The sequence below is a fragment of the Anoplopoma fimbria genome, chromosome 8 (genome assembly GCF_027596085.1).
Source record: "Anoplopoma fimbria isolate UVic2021 breed Golden Eagle Sablefish chromosome 8, Afim_UVic_2022, whole genome shotgun sequence".
Taxonomy (NCBI): Eukaryota; Metazoa; Chordata; class Actinopteri; order Perciformes; family Anoplopomatidae; genus Anoplopoma; species Anoplopoma fimbria.
In genome coordinates, this window is record NC_072456.1 from 26,754,916 (window position 1) to 26,773,661 (window position 18,746).

The 18,746-nt window shown below is 42.0% G+C and overlaps 1 protein-coding gene across 12 annotated transcripts in view; it reads left to right on the top strand.

Annotated features, from left to right (window-relative positions):
* Positions 1 to 18,746, top strand: part of fryl (furry homolog, like) — an 82,472-nt gene that overhangs the window by 7,182 nt on the left and 56,544 nt on the right. For 4 of the 12 annotated variants that reach the window (XM_054602208.1, XM_054602211.1, XM_054602210.1 and 1 more), the window contains exon 1: positions 11,945 to 12,547. The exons of 4 other annotated variants lie outside the window; for them this stretch is intronic. In XM_054602208.1, the coding sequence (XP_054458183.1) occupies positions 12,475 to 12,547 (73 nt within the window). In that variant the 5' untranslated portion in view covers positions 11,945 to 12,474. Of the gene's footprint in view, positions 1 to 11,944; positions 12,548 to 18,746 lie in introns of those variants that run through there. 4 more of the 12 variants (XM_054602209.1, XM_054602214.1, XM_054602220.1 and 1 more) reach the window with 1 other exon arrangement.

Below are 18,746 nucleotides of genomic sequence, written 5' to 3' on the forward strand. Positions count from 1 at the left end.
CTTCCTCTAACAACAGAGACGTTAGTAGCATCATGCACAAGTCTAAATGTCACTATGGAAAACGAAACGGATGTGTGCTGGTGTTTTTTTCGTGGTAGACAAACATGCATACAAGTTTCGAATATATATAAACTATTTAATTGGGTTTCCATAATGGGTTTAATATTTAAGTGTTATAGTTTCTAGATATCACAACCGTTTAGGAGAGCAAGCCCTGGTCGGGGAATTCAACCTACGTTTTCCAGTGAATTGGTGTTGTCATAGTACACATAGAACACTTTACCACCAAAATGACAAATGACTCACTACTGTCACCGCTTAGGTGCAACCACTTCTCACACATAGTCTTTTAGATTCAAAGGAACACTTCACCCACAAAATGACCATTTATATATCAGTTATACTCCGTGTTACCTTGAGTCTATGAAGAACACTTCTTGTGCCTTCACGGTGAACGAAGGATCAAAAAAACAGAGAAAATACTTTATGAATTGAAGTTAACAGAGGACGGGTTTAACATCAGCAGCACTTTATCAAAACATTTGTTTACTAACTCACACAGAACTCTTACAGTATAATCAAAGTCTCATTTATCCAGCTGTTTGTTCACTACTTCACAACACATGAATCTTCACTAAAGCCTGAATATTTAAAACCCTTAAGTCTCGCCTGGTTGAGTAGCGGGAGACTGTTTATGTGGAAGTGTTTTTAACGTTTTCACAAAGAGGCCTGTTTACCTCATTTATTTAAATTCATCTAGACTTTTCTCCACTTCTCCGATGGGAGCGTGTGAGAAAAACAAAGTAAAACGAGGTGAATAACCTACATTCAAATGCTCATTTTGTGGGTGAAGTCTTCCTTTTTAAATCTAAAGACATTGCATAAGAAGTGGTTGCACTGAGGCACACACACACACACAGACACACACACACACACACACACACACACACACAGACACACACACACACACACACACACACACACACACACTAGTAAAAATGTAGTTTTATTGCTTCATAATTTCAGGTTACACTTGCGAGCTCTGCACAAGAAGGCAGGGTTGTAATGTTTGAGTGTAATGGCTGTTTGCACCATTAGAGGGCAGTGTAGCATTGTTTTGATATTCACCTTACCTGACACAGACCTCCAACTGTTTACTGACATCAAGTGGTGGAGAAGCAGTTCAGATATAAGCCCCCCCCCCCCAGCAGCTGACTGCAGATCGGACTCAGTCTTCTGGGCCGCGGCCCACCAGTTTTCCTGTTTTCTCCTGCTTGAAAGCAGAGCGAGAGGCGGGCGGGACCCAGAACGGCATTGGAACGCTGCACATTGTTCCCCGAGCTTCCTCTTCCACATTCCTGGGCTGATTGGGATCTGGGGCCTCCTGTGCAGGAGTATTGTTCTGACGGACCTGAACCCGACAAAACCACAGCTGCCTCCACTGACCATTGTGGTGCTCGGGCCGGGTGATGCCTATCTTCTGCCTCATCAGTCATCCCTCTCTCTTTCTCTCTCCGACTCATTTAGTGAGTCCACCAGGATCTGCTGCCTCAGCCTCTCTGCATCTTTGCCTCAGCCTCAGTCTTGCAGTTTTACCCCACAAACGTCCCTCTTTGCAACTTAAAGCAAGTTCTATTTTTCTCTGGTGCGCAGTTAGTTTTTAGTCTTTGGCATCATAGTAATAGTCTGTAAGGGTTTGTGCTGAAAGTTTAAAGTAAAAATGCTTAATTTTAAACATTATGTTTTCAAGTTTTTGGAGTTTGATTTGTATATATTCCCTGAAAAATGCTTGATTGTCAAGAGAGTGCAGTGTTTCACCTACACACGCACTCATGTAAACCAAACATCTTTATGTATTTGAAATGATACAATCCCATCGTCATATTTGTTATTTGTTGGTTGTCAGCTGGCATTTAAGCATTAAATATTCGTCCACTGCAGGTAACGTTAGTGATGCCATTCGGAGTTTGATCATAAGAATAGGCTCATAAATGAACGCTAATATCTTTGCTAATTGTTTAGCTGAAAATGCATTTTAAAGAACTTTTTGTATTGCTGCTCAAAACTACTATGTGATTACATACTAGAATATTATTGCAATTTTCTTAATTGTCTTTTTCTCACAAAATAATCAAAAAGAATATGAGTCTTGATAGGGAACAGTACCGATAGGCAGTACAGATCCTAAGGCCTTGCAAACCCTGTCTGTCTGTAGTCCAAATACTTCTTTCTACTCTTTTTAATTTCCAACTTATTTGCGTTCTGGTTTGTCTTCTGACCACCAGAACAGACCAGTTAGGTGACATTAGAGGTCAGTCGTGCCACCCATTTGCAGCGGTGTTGTAGAAATGCTTTGATATTCAAAAGGCTAAATGCATCCCTGAACTCCAAATCAATTATTGTTGTTGTTGTTGTTGTTGTTGTTTTGTGTCTCCGGTGTCCAGCAGCGTCTGAAGACTCCTCTTGCTTTTAAAACCTGATGGGACCACATCGTTGTCACCACCGTCCTTTTTAAGATGGTGCTTTTATAGCGAGACCCTAAATGTTGTTTCCTGTTTAACAGCTACTTTCTACGTAGACTGTAAAGGTTTAATATGCATTTAACAGTAGATTAATGTGATTTTATGAGGCGTTTTCAGAGTCCAGCTCTCTGACTCCAGCTCTAACGAGCCTTCTGGTTGTTTGCCATCAAATCTTGCTGAGCGTTTTCTTTTTTCCCAGCAATATTGGACTTGTCAGTAGATTTCAACACTTACTGCAGCCTGGTGTGGTTTTCTGCCAGCTGGCCTCTAGAGGGCAGAGTTCTGGCCAAACTGCTGCACTGCATTTCACCATTGCAATCTTTCACTGTGTGTGCTTCCTCTGCAGACAAGAATCAGTGCTGGATAAAAGTCATAAAGAAAACACAGTCGAAATGAATAGATAACTGTGAGGAAAATAAATGCTCTTCTGTATTAAAACAGTTCCATCATCTCAGTGAGATTTTCACAGGCTGCAGCAGAGGCTTTAAGCAACTCCTTTATTTATCAATGGTCTAACAATCAATGCATTATTAGAGGGAATCTTCACCCAAAGGAATACTCTCCTCTGATAGGGATGGTCTTTTGGACATTGAGACTATAGTTCTGTTATATATCTTATTAAATCGTGCTATAGGCATCGTTAACACCTACCTGAAGCATAATGTTATCCACTTCAGGGCTTACCACAGCAGGACAAACTGGACTGGATTTAGATCTCCCATCACGTTGAAAGGTCAGCACTAGATTACTTTAGATAATGTGTTCACTGTAAAGTGAGCATCGCATCCCTACTGCTGCTTCTGACATTGCACGGATAATTTAACATTATTCACGACAAAGTAACTTACCTTTTGTAATAAGTTGCCACTTTTGACGTTGAAACATAAAGTAACTTTTTAACTTGTATTATTTTAACATCATCGTCTTTTTGTTGTACACAATTTAAACCTGCATTATGAGGTTTTAGACTATGTGGATAAAAACGACTCCAACCGATAGAATAACTTTTCATGCAACTATCTGCATTTCGGGGTATCTAAGACATTCGGCTACGTTTACACTGCAGCACTGCATCCCTCTCAAAAGTCCATTCATTTAGCATTTACCTCTCATTTGGTCCACCGCCTCTTGTGGAAACGTCTCGCTCTTTAAACTTTCTTGAACCAGCCTCTTGTTTATTGTCTCTCTGCTGTTTATTGCACAAGACATGTGGTAACAAACATCCACCTTGTCCTGCAGGAGAACGAATAATGAGATAATAATGAGAGTTTTCACTGAGTCACTCAATATTAAGTTTAAAATACTTAATGTAGTGTTAATTGGAGCCCGATAGAATATGTTTTGTGCTGTTTTGTTTTTATTGCCCTATTGTGTTATTGTGGTGCATAGGAAATGATGACTCAGCAGAAAAAGGCTTTATCTTAAAGGTGTTTGCTGCACAATGCTGCTACAGTCCTCTTTGTGAGTGTTACAGCATTGTATTGCTGTTGAGGACTGGCTGTGTCGATGCTATTTCTTTTTTTGCACTCTGTCCCAGAGAACAGCAAATTGATGATTTCTTCAGGCGGCGAGCTTTTTTTTATTTATTTTTTGACGAGAGTCAGCACAGCGCAGTCCCTCTCGCTCGCTCCTCGGCTCGGGATACTTGGACGGGTTTGAGTTTGCTGCAGGTACAAGCTGTGCAGCCGAGCAGAGCGCAGCAGTCTGTCATCACCCCGTCTCACTTTGCTTATTCTGCTTCTCTTCATAGCGGCCCTGCGCAGTCGGAAAGAAGAGAAAGCGAGGGGGATGTGAGGAAGCTCTTGTTGTTCTGAGTGAGTTAGAAAGAAAGCAAAGAAGCGTTTGTGTTTGTGTGTGAATGCTAAACTAGTAACAACACTCCAGCGATGATAAGGGCTATCAGTGCACACAGGCTGTGCCGGAGCAGACAGCTCCTCTGAGCTTTCCCACTTCCTTTACTGTCACTCAATCTTCTTCCTCCTCTCGGCCTGGAGAGCAGCACACGGGCCCTCAGGGTGTGGCCGGCCTCGTCTCTGTTGTGATTGGCCGGCTGCCCCGTGGCTGGCGTTATCTCCCGTGGAACATGTTTCTAGTCCCACCCTTCAAGATAGTGCTTGACACTCAAAAACGGTAGCCCCGCCCCAACTCACGATGACGTCACCGCCCCGTGCAAAAAGTGGCATGTTTGTTTTTTGCTTCCAGAGGTGAGCAGACAGGTAAAAGTTGCAGCGTCTGAAGTTTCTCGGCACTAACTGGTAGAGGAAGGAAGCTGCTTTACTGAAGCCGTCCGACGTGCCAAACTACTTCAGAGGTAGTATCTGATCTCAGGGGCCACACGTACCGGTCCTGATAGTGCAGCTGGAGACGGGGACTGCTGTCAATGGGGTGAACCAGACCAGCTTGTTTTTGGAGAATGGCATGGAGCACGCTGTCGGATTCCACACCCGAGTGAAAGACGAGAAAAGTCTTGTGGATCATGGATTTTCTGAAGAGCCTGGTTCCATCCTCCATGTCAGGAGAGGGGCCCGTTGATCATGGGGGGGGCTTGCCCCGGGACACGGGTCCACGTCTCCTCCGTATGAAGCGCCTGGGCCTGCTGGCCATGGGTCAGACCATCGAGGAGGTCCTAGTAGACCCAAATGTAGAGGTAGAACCGGGGATCAGCTCCTCCAAGCAGGCCCGCAGGAACCAAACCCGCCTCAAAGGTACAACTGGATGCAGCTGCACCGTGATGCAGAAGTTATCTGTTCTGATTCTTCATCTAACTAGGCAACTTTTTTTATAACTAGTTTTTTTGTTTAGTGTTTGTTTGAGCTTTTTTATCAAACTTTTTTTAACCCCATTCTTTTATGCAAACATGCTAACATTTGAATAAGCAGAGCTTTGCTTTCACTTTAACAATTTCTGCCACATTCTTGCTAATTATCAAATATTTGCATCAAAATTCAGTTTTGGCAAAACGATTAAAATAATTAGACAGTGAATCAATGAATGAATGAACATTGCTTGCGGTGATGAACCCACCTTGTTTTCAGGCTCTGTAGCTCTTTCTTTCTTTGAGCATTGTGTTGGTTTCACACACAGACTGTTGTCTTCTTGTGATGCTTATATTGAATAGTTCTCTGATTAATAATAATGTTGTACCACAGCCAGTGTTCTGTAGCTTGGTTGTCCTGTACCGCTGTCATAATAAGGAAAAAAATAGGCAAAATGTGATTTAAAATGACCACCCAGATATCTGCAGTTCATCTGTTTTTGGAAGACTAGTGTTGGAGTTGGAGGCCAAAATTGAGAGCCAAAGTATGAGTTGTGCTGACAATGTTAATCCTCTGATGGAGGTCTACCATTGTGTCTATGGATACAGTAGTTAAAGGTTTAGATGTGTGTACACATGCGTATTATGTGTGCGTGCAGGCCGGGCCAGTTTGCATCAGTAGCGCTGCGATGACTTGTCGTCTGTGTGGCTTTTCTTTTTTATTTTGTTTGCTTTCAGCGCTACCTGTCAGAGCACGCTTGCTCCATGTTTGCTCGTGGCTGAAGCATTACTGAACTCTCCCTCCTGCTCTACTCACCTGTCCTCTTTAAGGAGAGGACTAGATAAGACCGCTAGCTATGCTAACAATGATGAGGCTAAGTTGTGTCGGTCCACAAGTTTGTTTGGAGACTTGGCGAGCTGCGGAAATAAAGTTTTATCCAGCTGGACTTGATATTCATATTAACATGTCTTTTGACTGGGAAATCTTCTTTCAAACCTTTCCTTTCTTTTCTTTTCCAACTAGGAAACACCCGTCGTATTAGAAAATTCTCCTTTTTTCATCATGCTGCTGGTGGCAGGGGTCACAATGGTGAGTTATGTAGAAAACAAAAGAAGTGATGTGAAGGAGAGACTTGGCATTCTGGTGTGTTCATACCTCGGGATAATTCGCCCCTGTGTTTGAATCGGAGCGCCACTCCCTTGTTTCAGAACTGGCAGAGCCTGAGTTGGCTTTTAAGGTGGTGCTGCTCTTTCTTTGCACGCAGTGACATCACCCAAGCACCGCCGAGTTCTTGGGAAGGTTTTTGATCGGGAGGGTATTTGGTTAATGGGTGCAACAGGGTTTTCCTGTTTGTGATTTGGGAGTGTTTGGAGCATGTGACTGAACATGAGTGTGAGCAGTCCGTAGGGTGTGTATCCAGACGGCCAGGACAGACTTATTCATCATGTTTCTGAAATAGTTTTTGACCAACAGTACCTTCTACTTTATGCTGCAGACTCCTAGCTGGGAAAACGTTCTCCATAAACGCTCCTCCACAGCGAACAACCTGCAGACAGCTCATTTTTTGAAGAAGCGCTATGAGTAATGAGCTGACCTTTTTGTACCTGCATTAAGATGACTTTTAATTCGCATCATTCCACAGAGACGACACGCGTCTGACCTCAGAATGACTCTCTGCTGAAATGAGGCGCCTCTCTTGATTCTGCGAGGCAAATCTGAGAAATGAGTTTGCTCCCCCTCAGCTTGAGTAGAGGAGAAAGGTGTCAGTGGTTTGAGCAAGGAGCTATTTATAAAGATGTTTTTGATTAGTCACAGTCATACAGCTAAAGAGCTTTATACAGGGGAAGCTGGCTAGGAGAAATCTGCACAATCAGTATGTGTGTAAACAATAGGGGTATGAATCACCAGAGGCCCTACGAAACCAAAGGTATCACGATGTTATCACGATGTTATCACGATGTTATCACGATGGTTAAGTCACAATACGATATAATCACGATGGTTAAGTCACAATACGATATAATCACGATGGTTAAGTCACAATACGATATAATCACGATTCGTGAATCAGGATACGATATTTTCACGATGCTTAACTCACAATGCGGTATGTTCACGATTCTTAAGTCACAATACAATATTATCACGATTCTTAAGTAAGGATACAATATTATCACGATCATTGTTTAAGTCATCTTTAGTTGTGATTTGCTCAAAACACACAATTCAATTGAAAAGGAAATAAAATATTGTATTTTTATTAATAAAAAAACATCTTGCCATTAGTAGTTAAAAGGATTTATTATAACTTGTTTAGACTTAGTGATAGGAAGTTAAACATAATAATTCATAAACATAAAAATTAAGTTTCTCGCTAAAACTACATATTCCAAGATCACATTTGAACACAGTATCTTTGCCCAATACTCATTTTCCCTGAACAGAGCCTGAACGCATCATAATGTAGCTGAATGGAGCCTCCGTCTGTCAGCTTTTAGCGGGGCTGCTGGTTTTAACACAGATTTGTTGTTTACATCATGGCGTTTCTCAGTGATTGGCGAACAGAAAGCATAAAAGCAAACTCCTGATTGCATGTTTTTATTTCACACTATGGTGGTTAAACGTTAAACTATGGTGGTTCTCTGCAGCTCACATGCTTGCCGAGCCGCAAGGGGGGGGTATACGTACGAATCAGGGTTCGACAACGGTCCGTTACCCAACTAGTCCTGATAAATATAACAAGGGAGGGAAGTGAGGCGCTGTGCAGGTTTCAGAGTTGTGCTGCATACCCAGACTGCTGTGATGGAGCTAAACGGCGTGTCCTCTGCAGCCCGAGCTCCAACGGGGAGGTCAGGGATTGCATTACAGCCCTTATCGATTATTGTTCCCACCACTGCCCTTCAGAGAGGCCAGGACAGGAAATGCATCCTCCAGCCTGTGGGCTCCTGGGAGGACCAGCTCCCTCTGTACTGACTGCAGTAAGGATGGCTAGCTGTCAACCAGCGCTCCCACTTTGTGAATGGAGCTACCATAACTCGCCTCGGTTGTGCATTTAGTTGAGATTATTCAATCAGCAAGCTCTTCTTTCCAGGAAGTCTGTCATAATGTTGTTTATTTGAGGTCCTCCGCTTACGTCAGCTCTGTCGGACAGTAGCTCTTAGCCGTAATGTTCCCAGAGAGATGATGTTGTCAGTTAATTCTTCTGCATTCCTTAAACAATAAAGCTGGTTTACAGAAAACAGCGTCTGCCGAGGTCTCAGCGTGTTTATATGTGGACCGGTTTCCTGATAAGGGCGACATTATGAACTCTAATTCTGTTATTAAACATGATGTGTACACACAGATGCTGCCAAATTCCTCCTCCTGCCCTCGGAGCTTGAGCTGAAGGTCTTCAGTCTTTAACTAGTGTCAGTTACTCCATGAGGCTCCATGACACCCACACCCTCTGAACCTCAAGCAGTTTCAGGGCGTTCTCGTCACATTTCCCCTCACTGTGGCCTCCTGCACCTCTGTTTAACAGCACAATCATGGAAGTATAGAGAAGTTAAAAATCTATACACCCAACATTTTTCCAATTGCCCACAAGTGTTGGAAATATTATTATATTATATTGGTGAAAAACAATTTAGGTTCCATGTGTTGTGTGTGTGTGTATATATATCAAACGATTTACATTTTTACAACCATTACTGACAACCTCTCCTCTCTGCTCTGTGATTTTTTTTGTCACATGACTGTTGGTCTCAGACGAGTCAATCATGGCTTCCTAGTTGCACTGAGGAGCTCAGAATTTTATGTTTTTAAGAGTATGTGGTTAAAGCAAACAGTTTATTCTGGGCGAGATTTTAAATGAGACATGTAGAATTAAGCGTTTTTGAAGAATTCTCACAATTTGAGGCTTCAGTTTCGTTGCTTTTCCTGACGGAAGCGACTGTAACACATGATGTGTTCACGAACCTTCGGAAAGTAGAAAATCATTAAAGTAATTTTCTTTATTTTATATGTTTTTATTTTAAAGAAAATATGCTTTTTCAAACCCACCAGCGGGTTTTGGTGGTTCAGAGACTTTGTCGTGACCCGTTGCATGCTTGTGTCAGGCAACACAAGTTAAGATGCTGAATCACGCAGGAGCAAAACATTGTCTAAGTAAATTAATTTCTATCATATTTGATAGAAAAAACTCACATTGCACAATTTAAGCAATCAAATGTGACGCCATGGCAATGAAACCAATGTACAAAGGAGTTCCACATCTTTGGTTCTGCTGTCAACCATGTGCTTTGATAAATTAATACTTTCAGACAGACATTGAGATGATATCACATTTAACTCAATTCAATAATAAGCACATGACTGAATTTGCAAACTCGTTATTTAATATAAGCCCAATATGATTTAACAGAATGAGACTTTTGTTGATCACCGTGGTAGTGTCACATTGAAACGTCCCTTCATGATTTACTGACTAAATGTAACTGTATTATAGTTACTGCTGCAGAGGGACTCCAGAGAATCTGTGCTTGTTTAGTTTCCCTGCATCGGGGCAGCACCAGCAGCCGGGGCTTCACAAAGCATCTGCTTGTGTCGTGTTTGTTTGCAGTGAGCTCTGCCTCATTTTTGCATAACTTGTGTAGTGGAGGACATGTGACGAGAGGGAGAGAGACTGAGGGCGAGAGACATGAAGACTAAACCAAAAGAGGACAAAGAGCATTTGTCTTTTTGCTTTTCCCCTTCACAATGTTTTGTAAACAAACTTAATCCTGTGCCTGACTACAAATTGCTTGATGTCATGAGGATCTGTTTTTAAAGTAATCAACACAAGTTTAAAAAGTGTGTGTGTGTGTGTGTGTGTGTGTGTGTGTGTGTGTGTGTGTGTGTGTGTGTGTGTGTGTGTGTGTGTGTGTGTGTGTGTGTGTGTGTGTGTGTGTGTGTGTGTGTGTGTGTGTGTGTGTGTGTGTGTGTGTGTGTGTGTGTGTGTGTGTGCAAATCGCGTTTTCTCACTGACAACGTTTACATGCAACAAATATTTAGATTTTTGCCCTTATTCTGAAAAAGACAAGAGGAGGAGTGACGTAGAGACGCCGTATACGTCTCTGGTGTCGACCTGTCAATCAGTGTGTAGCCCCGCCCTAAAGCATCCCCTGCTTTATGGTCTGTTTGACTCTAAATGGAGCATCATTTACTAAATGAACATCATGCTGTATTGAAGAAGACTTGAAACTAGAGATTGAGACCATAAACTCATGTTTACAATGTTTACTGAGGGAATAAATCAAGAGAGAAGTAGAGTCATTTTCTCATAGACTTCTATACAACCAGAGGAGTCGCCCCCTGATGGACAGGAGAGAGAATGCAGCTTTAAGACACTTGCTTTGGCTTCACTCTGAACAACCGGAATTTGCCGCTTGGTTAAATCATGTTTTGTTCAAAGTTTTCAACCATTGTTGGACCGTGTGACCTCAGCCTCCCTCTTTCATTCCTTCAAACACCTCGGCGTTGAGATATTTATTCATATCTAAAAACCCGTTGATATCCAACTCCATGATGTTTATCAGTAGGTGTGTTTCTCCTTCTTTTCTTTTGGACATGCATCTCTACTCCAGCTTTACAAACTGCTGGCTAGTTGGTTTGTGTTCAACGCACAGAGCTGCTGGTAAACAGGAAAGAGACTTAAAAACCTCTATTTAAACGCATATTCTTAAGGCTCTGTATACATGCATAAAGATTGCTCATAAAACCCGGCTAATATCAACAAATCACAAATGTTTTAATCTTAAAATGCTCCATTTGGAATAATTAACAATATCCAAACGGAATATTATGTTAACATGAGCAAGATCAAATGCGGAATGTTGTGTTATTCTGAATAATAGTTGTGTGTGTGTGTGTGTGTGTGTGTGTGTGTGTGGTGTGTGTGTGTGTGTGTGTGTGTGTGTGTGTGTGTGTGTGTGTGTGTGTGTGTGAGTGTGTGTGAGTGTGTGTGTCTACGCCTGGTAGCTTGTGGATGATGTAATGCAGTAATGACTCTGCTGGGTGTGAACGGTTAGTTAAACAAATAGATTAACTCTGACCTGAGATCAGAAAACTGATAGAAAGTAGAAGGAACACAAAGTGATGAATTATCTTAACAAACAGTTCATCTATATTAAGAAGATGGAGATGTATATGGGACATAATTCAGAAACTTAATAGTTGTATTATTCTGGGGCAGAGCTCTGGATAGCCTTCTAGTTGTTATCCTCCCTTTTCTCTCTCTCTCTCCCTCTCTCCCATCCTCCCTTCTTTCCTTCTCCTCCCTCTGCAGTCGTGGATGACGCATCAGATTCTCGCCGTGCAGCTTACAGGAAGTGTCGTTCTCGATAGGCCGGCACAGTAGCGGCTCAGACATGCGTATGCATTGCTGATCCACAGCCAGGGAACACTCGCAGCATTTTGATGACATCATCACCCACCCCCACAATCCCCCCCCCTCTCCTCCACCATCCACCATCCACCATCCACCCTCCCCTCCTCCTGCTGTTGAAACAAGCTCGCTCTCACTCCGGAGAAAGAAAGGAGCAGGCATCAGTTAAAAAAAAATAAAAAAGGAACAAGAGGAGGGGCTGCTCGTGAGCGAATGGGGAGGCTGACGGCGCTTTAGTGGGCTAGGATTGGCACACACACACACACACACACACACACACACACATACACAGGAAGAGGAGAGGGAATATTGCCGTGCATTGTTAAGACTTGTACTGCGTACTGTGCTGCTGCTGCTGTTTCTTCTCAAGAGCAAAAAGTTCGAACGCAGTTTTCGTCCTTCGCCTTCTCTGGATTTTCTGCTGCGCCGTAACGGGGGATGAGGGACTCGGTGGATTGGCAAACTGGCATCGGGCATCCGGGTGGAATACTTCTCTAACTAGCCGGGGCTATGCTCTCTCTCCTCTCATCCCAGGGAGGTTTCACTCCTCGGTGAACTCGTTGGTCGGAGGAAACAAACAAACTTATCCCCTCAGGAGTCTTTCAGGATGCTGCCTTTAACCAGCACCTGTGGAGGGTAGTCTTCACCTCCATCCTTCTGGGGAGGCAGGTGTTTATTTTGCGAGGGGAGTGGAATGTTTCAGGAGCCGTGTAGGCTTTGCGCGTTTCTGGGGGAAAGCTTAACTTTTATTTAATTTCTGAGAAAGAGAGAGAGCGAGAAAGAGAGAGCGGCCATGCTGAGCCTGCAGGATTCGGTCTTCTTTGAGATCAGCATCAAATCTCTGCTCAAGTCGTGGAGCAGCAGCTGTGAGTACCGTGCCCGGCTTGCACACATGTTTACATACCACTCTTTGCTCGCCGGACTTATCTACCTCACACACACACACACACACACACACACACACACACACACACACACACACACACACACACACACACACACACACACACATTAGCAGCCAGCATCGTGCATGCCTGCATGCCATCCGGTCTGTGAGATTTCCTATCTGCTCCCTCTGTAAGAAAAGCAGGTTAATTAATGGAGTTGTCAGGATGACGGATTATGTTTGAGTCCAGGTTTAGCCGGGTTTGTTTGATGTATGTGCAGGTGGTAGCAATTAACCCGTTCCTCCATCACCTCCTCGCCATGGTTCTCCTGGTCGTCCTGTAGATAACGTTTCTATTGAGGAGCATCTGCTGATGCAGAACACAGGTGGACTAGAAGAACCCGCTCTCAGCTTTATCAACTTAGTTTTTTTTTAATCTCAACATCCAGATATCTCTCTTCTCTCCATTAGCAGCTCTCCACACAATCTTCATCCCTCCTTTTTATTCTCCTCCTGCTTTATAACCCTCTCTCTCTCTTTCTCGTTCCCTCTGGAACGGCTAATGTTTCCCTTCTATTGATCCGTCTTCTGGTTCCCTCCTATAATTAGCTTCCGTATTACATCAGAAATCACAAAGGCGCTGCCTCTCTATTGAAGTGCAGTGATCGACAAAAGTGGACGGGAGTTTGAATTTCCCAATTACTTGTATTACAAACTTTAACTGAGACATCGCCCTGTTTCTTGTGCAAATAAGAACAAGGACACAGATATCTGAAAAAAGGAATGTATTGTTTGCCTTTTTTTTTTTTAAAGGAATCAGCTGAGTCGTCCTAAATGAATTAATACATTTTGGGAATTTGTTCCTTTCATTGTGAAGACGGGACCAATGGAAAAGAAAGCAGAGTGTTCATCATTTTGTGTTGCAGTAATGATATAAATCATATTGCTGTACGTTTTCTGGAAAATCAGCTGAGAAACTGCTTTTTTTTCCTAATGCAACACTTAATAAATCAAGATATTTCATCACAATGATGCAAAAAAACATAGAAAGCACTTGCAACATTACTAAATATCATTGTGTAAAGGTGTAAGGTGATATCTTCATCAACTCTTGGGTCTAGAGGGGAAAGTACAAATCTCATTTATTTTTAGATTTTGATGAAAGCTTCGCTGTTCTGTCGGTTTCTCTCTCGTTCTCTCTCTCAAACATTTATTCTGATAACAGTTTGGAACATGGTGTACAAGTTTGTTCTAGATACGTATGCCTCGGTTACTCAAAGTGGATTTGAATCTGGAAACAATCACCAGAGGTTCAGTTCGCTCCTAAATCATTTATTTATTTGAATGCATGTAGTCAATTTCAGAAATCAGTTCTTGAGAACTGCCGTGATGTGCTCAGCTTCAATGTTGTTTTTCACACAACAAAATCATATTCATTACAGCCTGATTATTTGGTACCTGCTCTAATCTCATGGGGTAGGGCTGGGCCACACAATGGCTTTATTATGAGGCCATTTGTTATCAGACAGACTAGTTATAGAGGTCAGCTGTTAATTATCAGGGTTTCATAACGACATAACGAAGAGTGCCACCAGTCATTTCAGGAAAATATGTTTTATAGAAGTGTAATCATTTCTTCTAAGTGTCAATGAAAACCAGCAGATTGACAGTTAAGAGGTAAACAGGAAACAGAGGGGGAGAGGAGGGTTTCACCACAGACTCATTGGTTTGTGGTGTGTCGTTTTGAAGCCTCTAGTTCGGCATTTATTTATGGGATGTTGCTAACATGACTTATTGCAACCAATGAACAGGAAGCGACCATATTTGGACTGAGGAGTGTCGTAGAGACGCCGTTATACGTCTCTGGTGTCGACCTGTCAATCAGTGTGTAGCCCCGCCCTAAAGCATCCCCTGCTTTATGGTCTGTTTGACTCTAAATGGAGCATCATTTACTAAATGAACATCATGCTGTATTGAAGAAGACTTGAAACTAGAGATTGAGACCATAAACTCATGTTTACAATGTTTACTGAGGGAATAAATCAAGAGAGAAGTAGAGTCATTTTCTCATAGACTTCTATACAACCAGAGGAACCGAAAGTTGCCTCCCAGGTTTGATATGCAGCAAAGGTCACCAACTGGAATCAAACTGGTGATGTTGCGGTTATGTGGCTTATGTTGAAACCACTTTCCTGCTCAGGTCGCTTCATAAACCACATATTTTAGGAGAATGCACTTTTGGATCCTCATTAATAGAAAGAGAGAAATTTCAGTTCCATCAGCGTAACAAGAAATTGTGTTGTGTTTTTTTGCCTAATTTGAACAAATCGGGCTGATCTTTGAGACCTCCACTTTATTTGAGTTCATTGTGATCAAAAGAGGAAGTTGGTCCAGATGTTGTTGGTAAAACTTGAGCATTTTTAGGACCGTACCGGAAGTCAAACCCAGTTTTCTAATCTGTAGCAGTTATCTGTGGTCAACAATGCTGAATGCAGCACTCGCATCTATGAGCTGAAATGATGCCAATGTCAACATTTAAAAATAAAAACTGAACTTGGAGGAGCATCAGTGATCTGGTGAGATTCTGTTAAGCTTTTCTCTTTTGGAGTTTGCATGTTCTCCCTGTCTCTTTTTCTCCGGTTGTTCTGGTTTCTTCACACAATCCAAAGATATGCAAGTCGTGCAAATATGAACCTCTTAATTGCCCGTAGGTTTGAATATATTTGTCTCTTCATTTTGCCCTGTGATCGACTGTAGAGGATTTACCCTGCAAAACACATAGAGACCATAGTTTTGAGCTTGGCAACCTCTATCCCCCCAAAACATCCAGGACATATCGTAAGAAGTCTGAGTAATTAACTGAGAAATAAAAGTAATAAATAATTCAAACGTTTGTAGTCTGGATGCCTAAAACATCTGATCCCTAATCCGAAAAATCATCTGCACACAGAATAACAAAATCTTCTGTTAGCTTAGCATAAAAACATCCACCTGTTAAGTAAACGGCTTCCTTCCATTCTTCCCTCTTTCTAATTACCTCACCCATCTCCCCCCCCTCACCCCTCTCACCCCTCTCCTGTTCTAGTTGCCAGTTTTTTCATTGGGCCTCTCAAACAAAGAGGACCTCGTTTCAGAAACCCTTTCCAAGCCGTCCTTCTTCAACATCCATCCATCTATCTAGTTTCTTTTTGCACAATGCATATTTGGAGTTTCTCCCACATCCTCTCAAACGCCACCGAACCAAACTTCTGTTTCCTGGATAACTGTAGAGCACATTTTCAACAAAAGTTGAGCAAAGAGTTGTTCAGTCTTGAAACATCAATACAGTAAATATTAACACTTACTTCTTAGCTACTTCCAGAAATATGACATAATCGAGGCTGCTTCGTTGTGCACCCCTAAACGTGCGCGTGCTCAGAGCTTTTCTGACGTGACTGTCACAAAAGTTTACTGATAAAAACACTATTTATATGTAAGACAGACAATTTATTTTTAGATGCTTTAGAAACAGGAGGTCTTAAAAATCTACATTTTAGTAAATATTTTGCAGCCAAATCAAATTGTCTGCAGGATATTCAACATTTGTTTCATAATGCATTTAATACTTGACTTTTATGAAGGCAATACAGTAGTTCATGAAAATAAGATATGACTTATCAGTTGATTATAAATCCTTCCCGGCATCGTGGCGGTTGATTTATGGCTTTTTGCCTTTTACACTTGTCGTCTTGATTTTTTCACAGTGCATTTTGTTGGTACGCCCTATGGAGCGTTGAGCATGAACTCCTTTGTGCGTCACAAACAAAACAAAGCTTGATTCCTTTTAACCACCTGACCATTGAATTTTGCATTTTACCTGCCCCGGGCAATCCTTAATGTTGAACCCTGCAGGCGGTTGAATGTTCCACGTTGTTGTTAGCTTGTCCTATATAGACATGTTGGACATTTATACTGCTGAGGTCACAGTTTAGCCCTTTTTATTATTAGAATCACATTTTTGATTCATGCTGCAGCATGCATATCAGTGTCTCAATCTATCCTTTGTTGCACTTGTGTCTTGTCAGCTTCTGTAACAAACTTAGTCTTTGCCCTGTATTCTTCTGTAGAAGTCGTATTGGTGAAGAGAGAACTAGTAGAAACACGTCAGAGTTTAACATGTTGAGACACAATAGCAGGACTGGCACTGCCAAGCCACATAAACATTGGCAGTGATTCCTTTGTCTCTGTGTCTTTATAGAGAAACACAAACGGACACACTCCCGGCCCTGCATTCCAGCAGAGAGTGTGTGTTGTGTGTGTGTTGTGTGTGTGTTGTGTGTGTGTGTTGTGTGTGTGTGTTGGTGGTGCTGTTGTTGCTGGTTGTCCTGACAGGGGAAGTGAACAAGGCGTTATGGGAGGGTTTTATTTTAACTGTGACAAGGTGGAGTCACCGCTCTGATAGTTGTGTAATCCTGCAGGCTCCGTTTCTTAACAACCGTTGAACTCTTGCAGAGCGGGGTGGGGGGGGCTCATAGGGCTTTCATTACAAAACACAAGCTTCTTTTACCAGCTCGTCAGTTCTTTCTATCAGAACTGTAGTTGCTGAACTGTCCTTCTTTCAGATTGTTCTGAATCTCTCAGATAAAAGTGTTCTCTACGGCAGCACATCTCAAATGTTTCACACCACAGAAAAACAGTTTTTTGGGGAGGATGACATGGTGAAGATATCTGAAGATGAACAACAATTGCTCAGTTTAGGGTACAGCCTTGAGTACATCTCAAACCAGGGCTATTTCAGTTCTTTAAACCCGGCTTTATTTCCATTTTCTATATTGTAATGCAAACCTCACACACGGTTGGTTTGTCTTATGATAAAGTTACTCTGCGTTTTCCTAAACAAAGTCCAGCAACGCGTGTCAATTTCTGCTCGTTACATGCATACAGTCTTTTCAAAATAAACTTCCGTCTTCAAAAGAAACTCGGTTAGGTTTAGTGACGTCACAAAAATATCAACGTTTACTTCTCGTCACAGATAACTTACAGATAAATATTGTGGCATTACTACAAATTTCGGCGCATTCTTTTTCGTAGGTTTTGCTACGAATGCTGGATGAGAACAGCCTGTGACCTCTGTCTACCTACAGTAGATTCATTCAACCCTCTTTTTCAATGATGTCGATTAAGTTAAAACAATTAAAACCGATTAACACGATAAAAAATAATGAGAAAACAAACAAACAAACAACCAACCATTCAACAAAAGAACTCATTTAGTTTGTAATCGTGGTTTGAAAGTCACCTATTGGTTCAATTGTGTTGAGTTTGAATGTGTGTGTGTGTGTGTGTGTGTGTGTGTGTGTGTGTGTGTGTGTGTGTGTGCAACAAAAACTAGAAGCAGTTTTTTTCCAAGAAATCAAGGCCAATCATTTTTACTGCTAGAGTTAAACTTTTCATACAGATTTAACCACAAAATAACACTGTACTTAAAAAAAACAAGCTCATAGTTTTTACATATCATTAGCAAAGGCACGCTGGAAGTTTTGCATTTAGATTTGAATTGGAAAAGGAACATGACCTTAGTGTCACAAGGGAGTCACTCGTGTTTCTGTCAGTGCACATCCTGGTTTTAAACAGTGAGAAGGTTGTAAGTTACAGGTTGTTTTGGATGTTTTTTTTTAAGATTTGTGCAGTGGAGTCAGCTTTGGAGGAGAATCTTAGTTTGGGATGCTACAGATAAGTGTCATGTCTTAAGGAGAGAGAGAGACTTGGTCCAGAAAAGATGCCCTTTTGTCTTATTTTGTCGTGAACTGATATATTGGTATCCGTTTGTGTGAACCAGTCAACAATCGATGTTGCCCATGGTGGGAGAGAAAAGAAGGATTGGGGGGGGATTGGGGGAGGAGGACACAGCACTGATTGGCTGTGAGGAGCTGGCTATGTGACATCATCGGGGGTGTTGGTGCAGCACAGTAAACAAAGAGGGAAATGCTTGAAAGGCTCTCTGTGCTGCTGGACAACATCACCACAACACGGCGAACACTTTCTACCACGCTGACACGACGCAGACACAGTTTCATTTCACTTTAAAAACATGGCACAACTGTTAGTGTCTGATTGATTTATTCATTAACGCTTTTTTTATTGAGATAGTGGCCTAAGCTTTACTTTAGAATTGGTTTTAGGATTTTAATAGGATATAT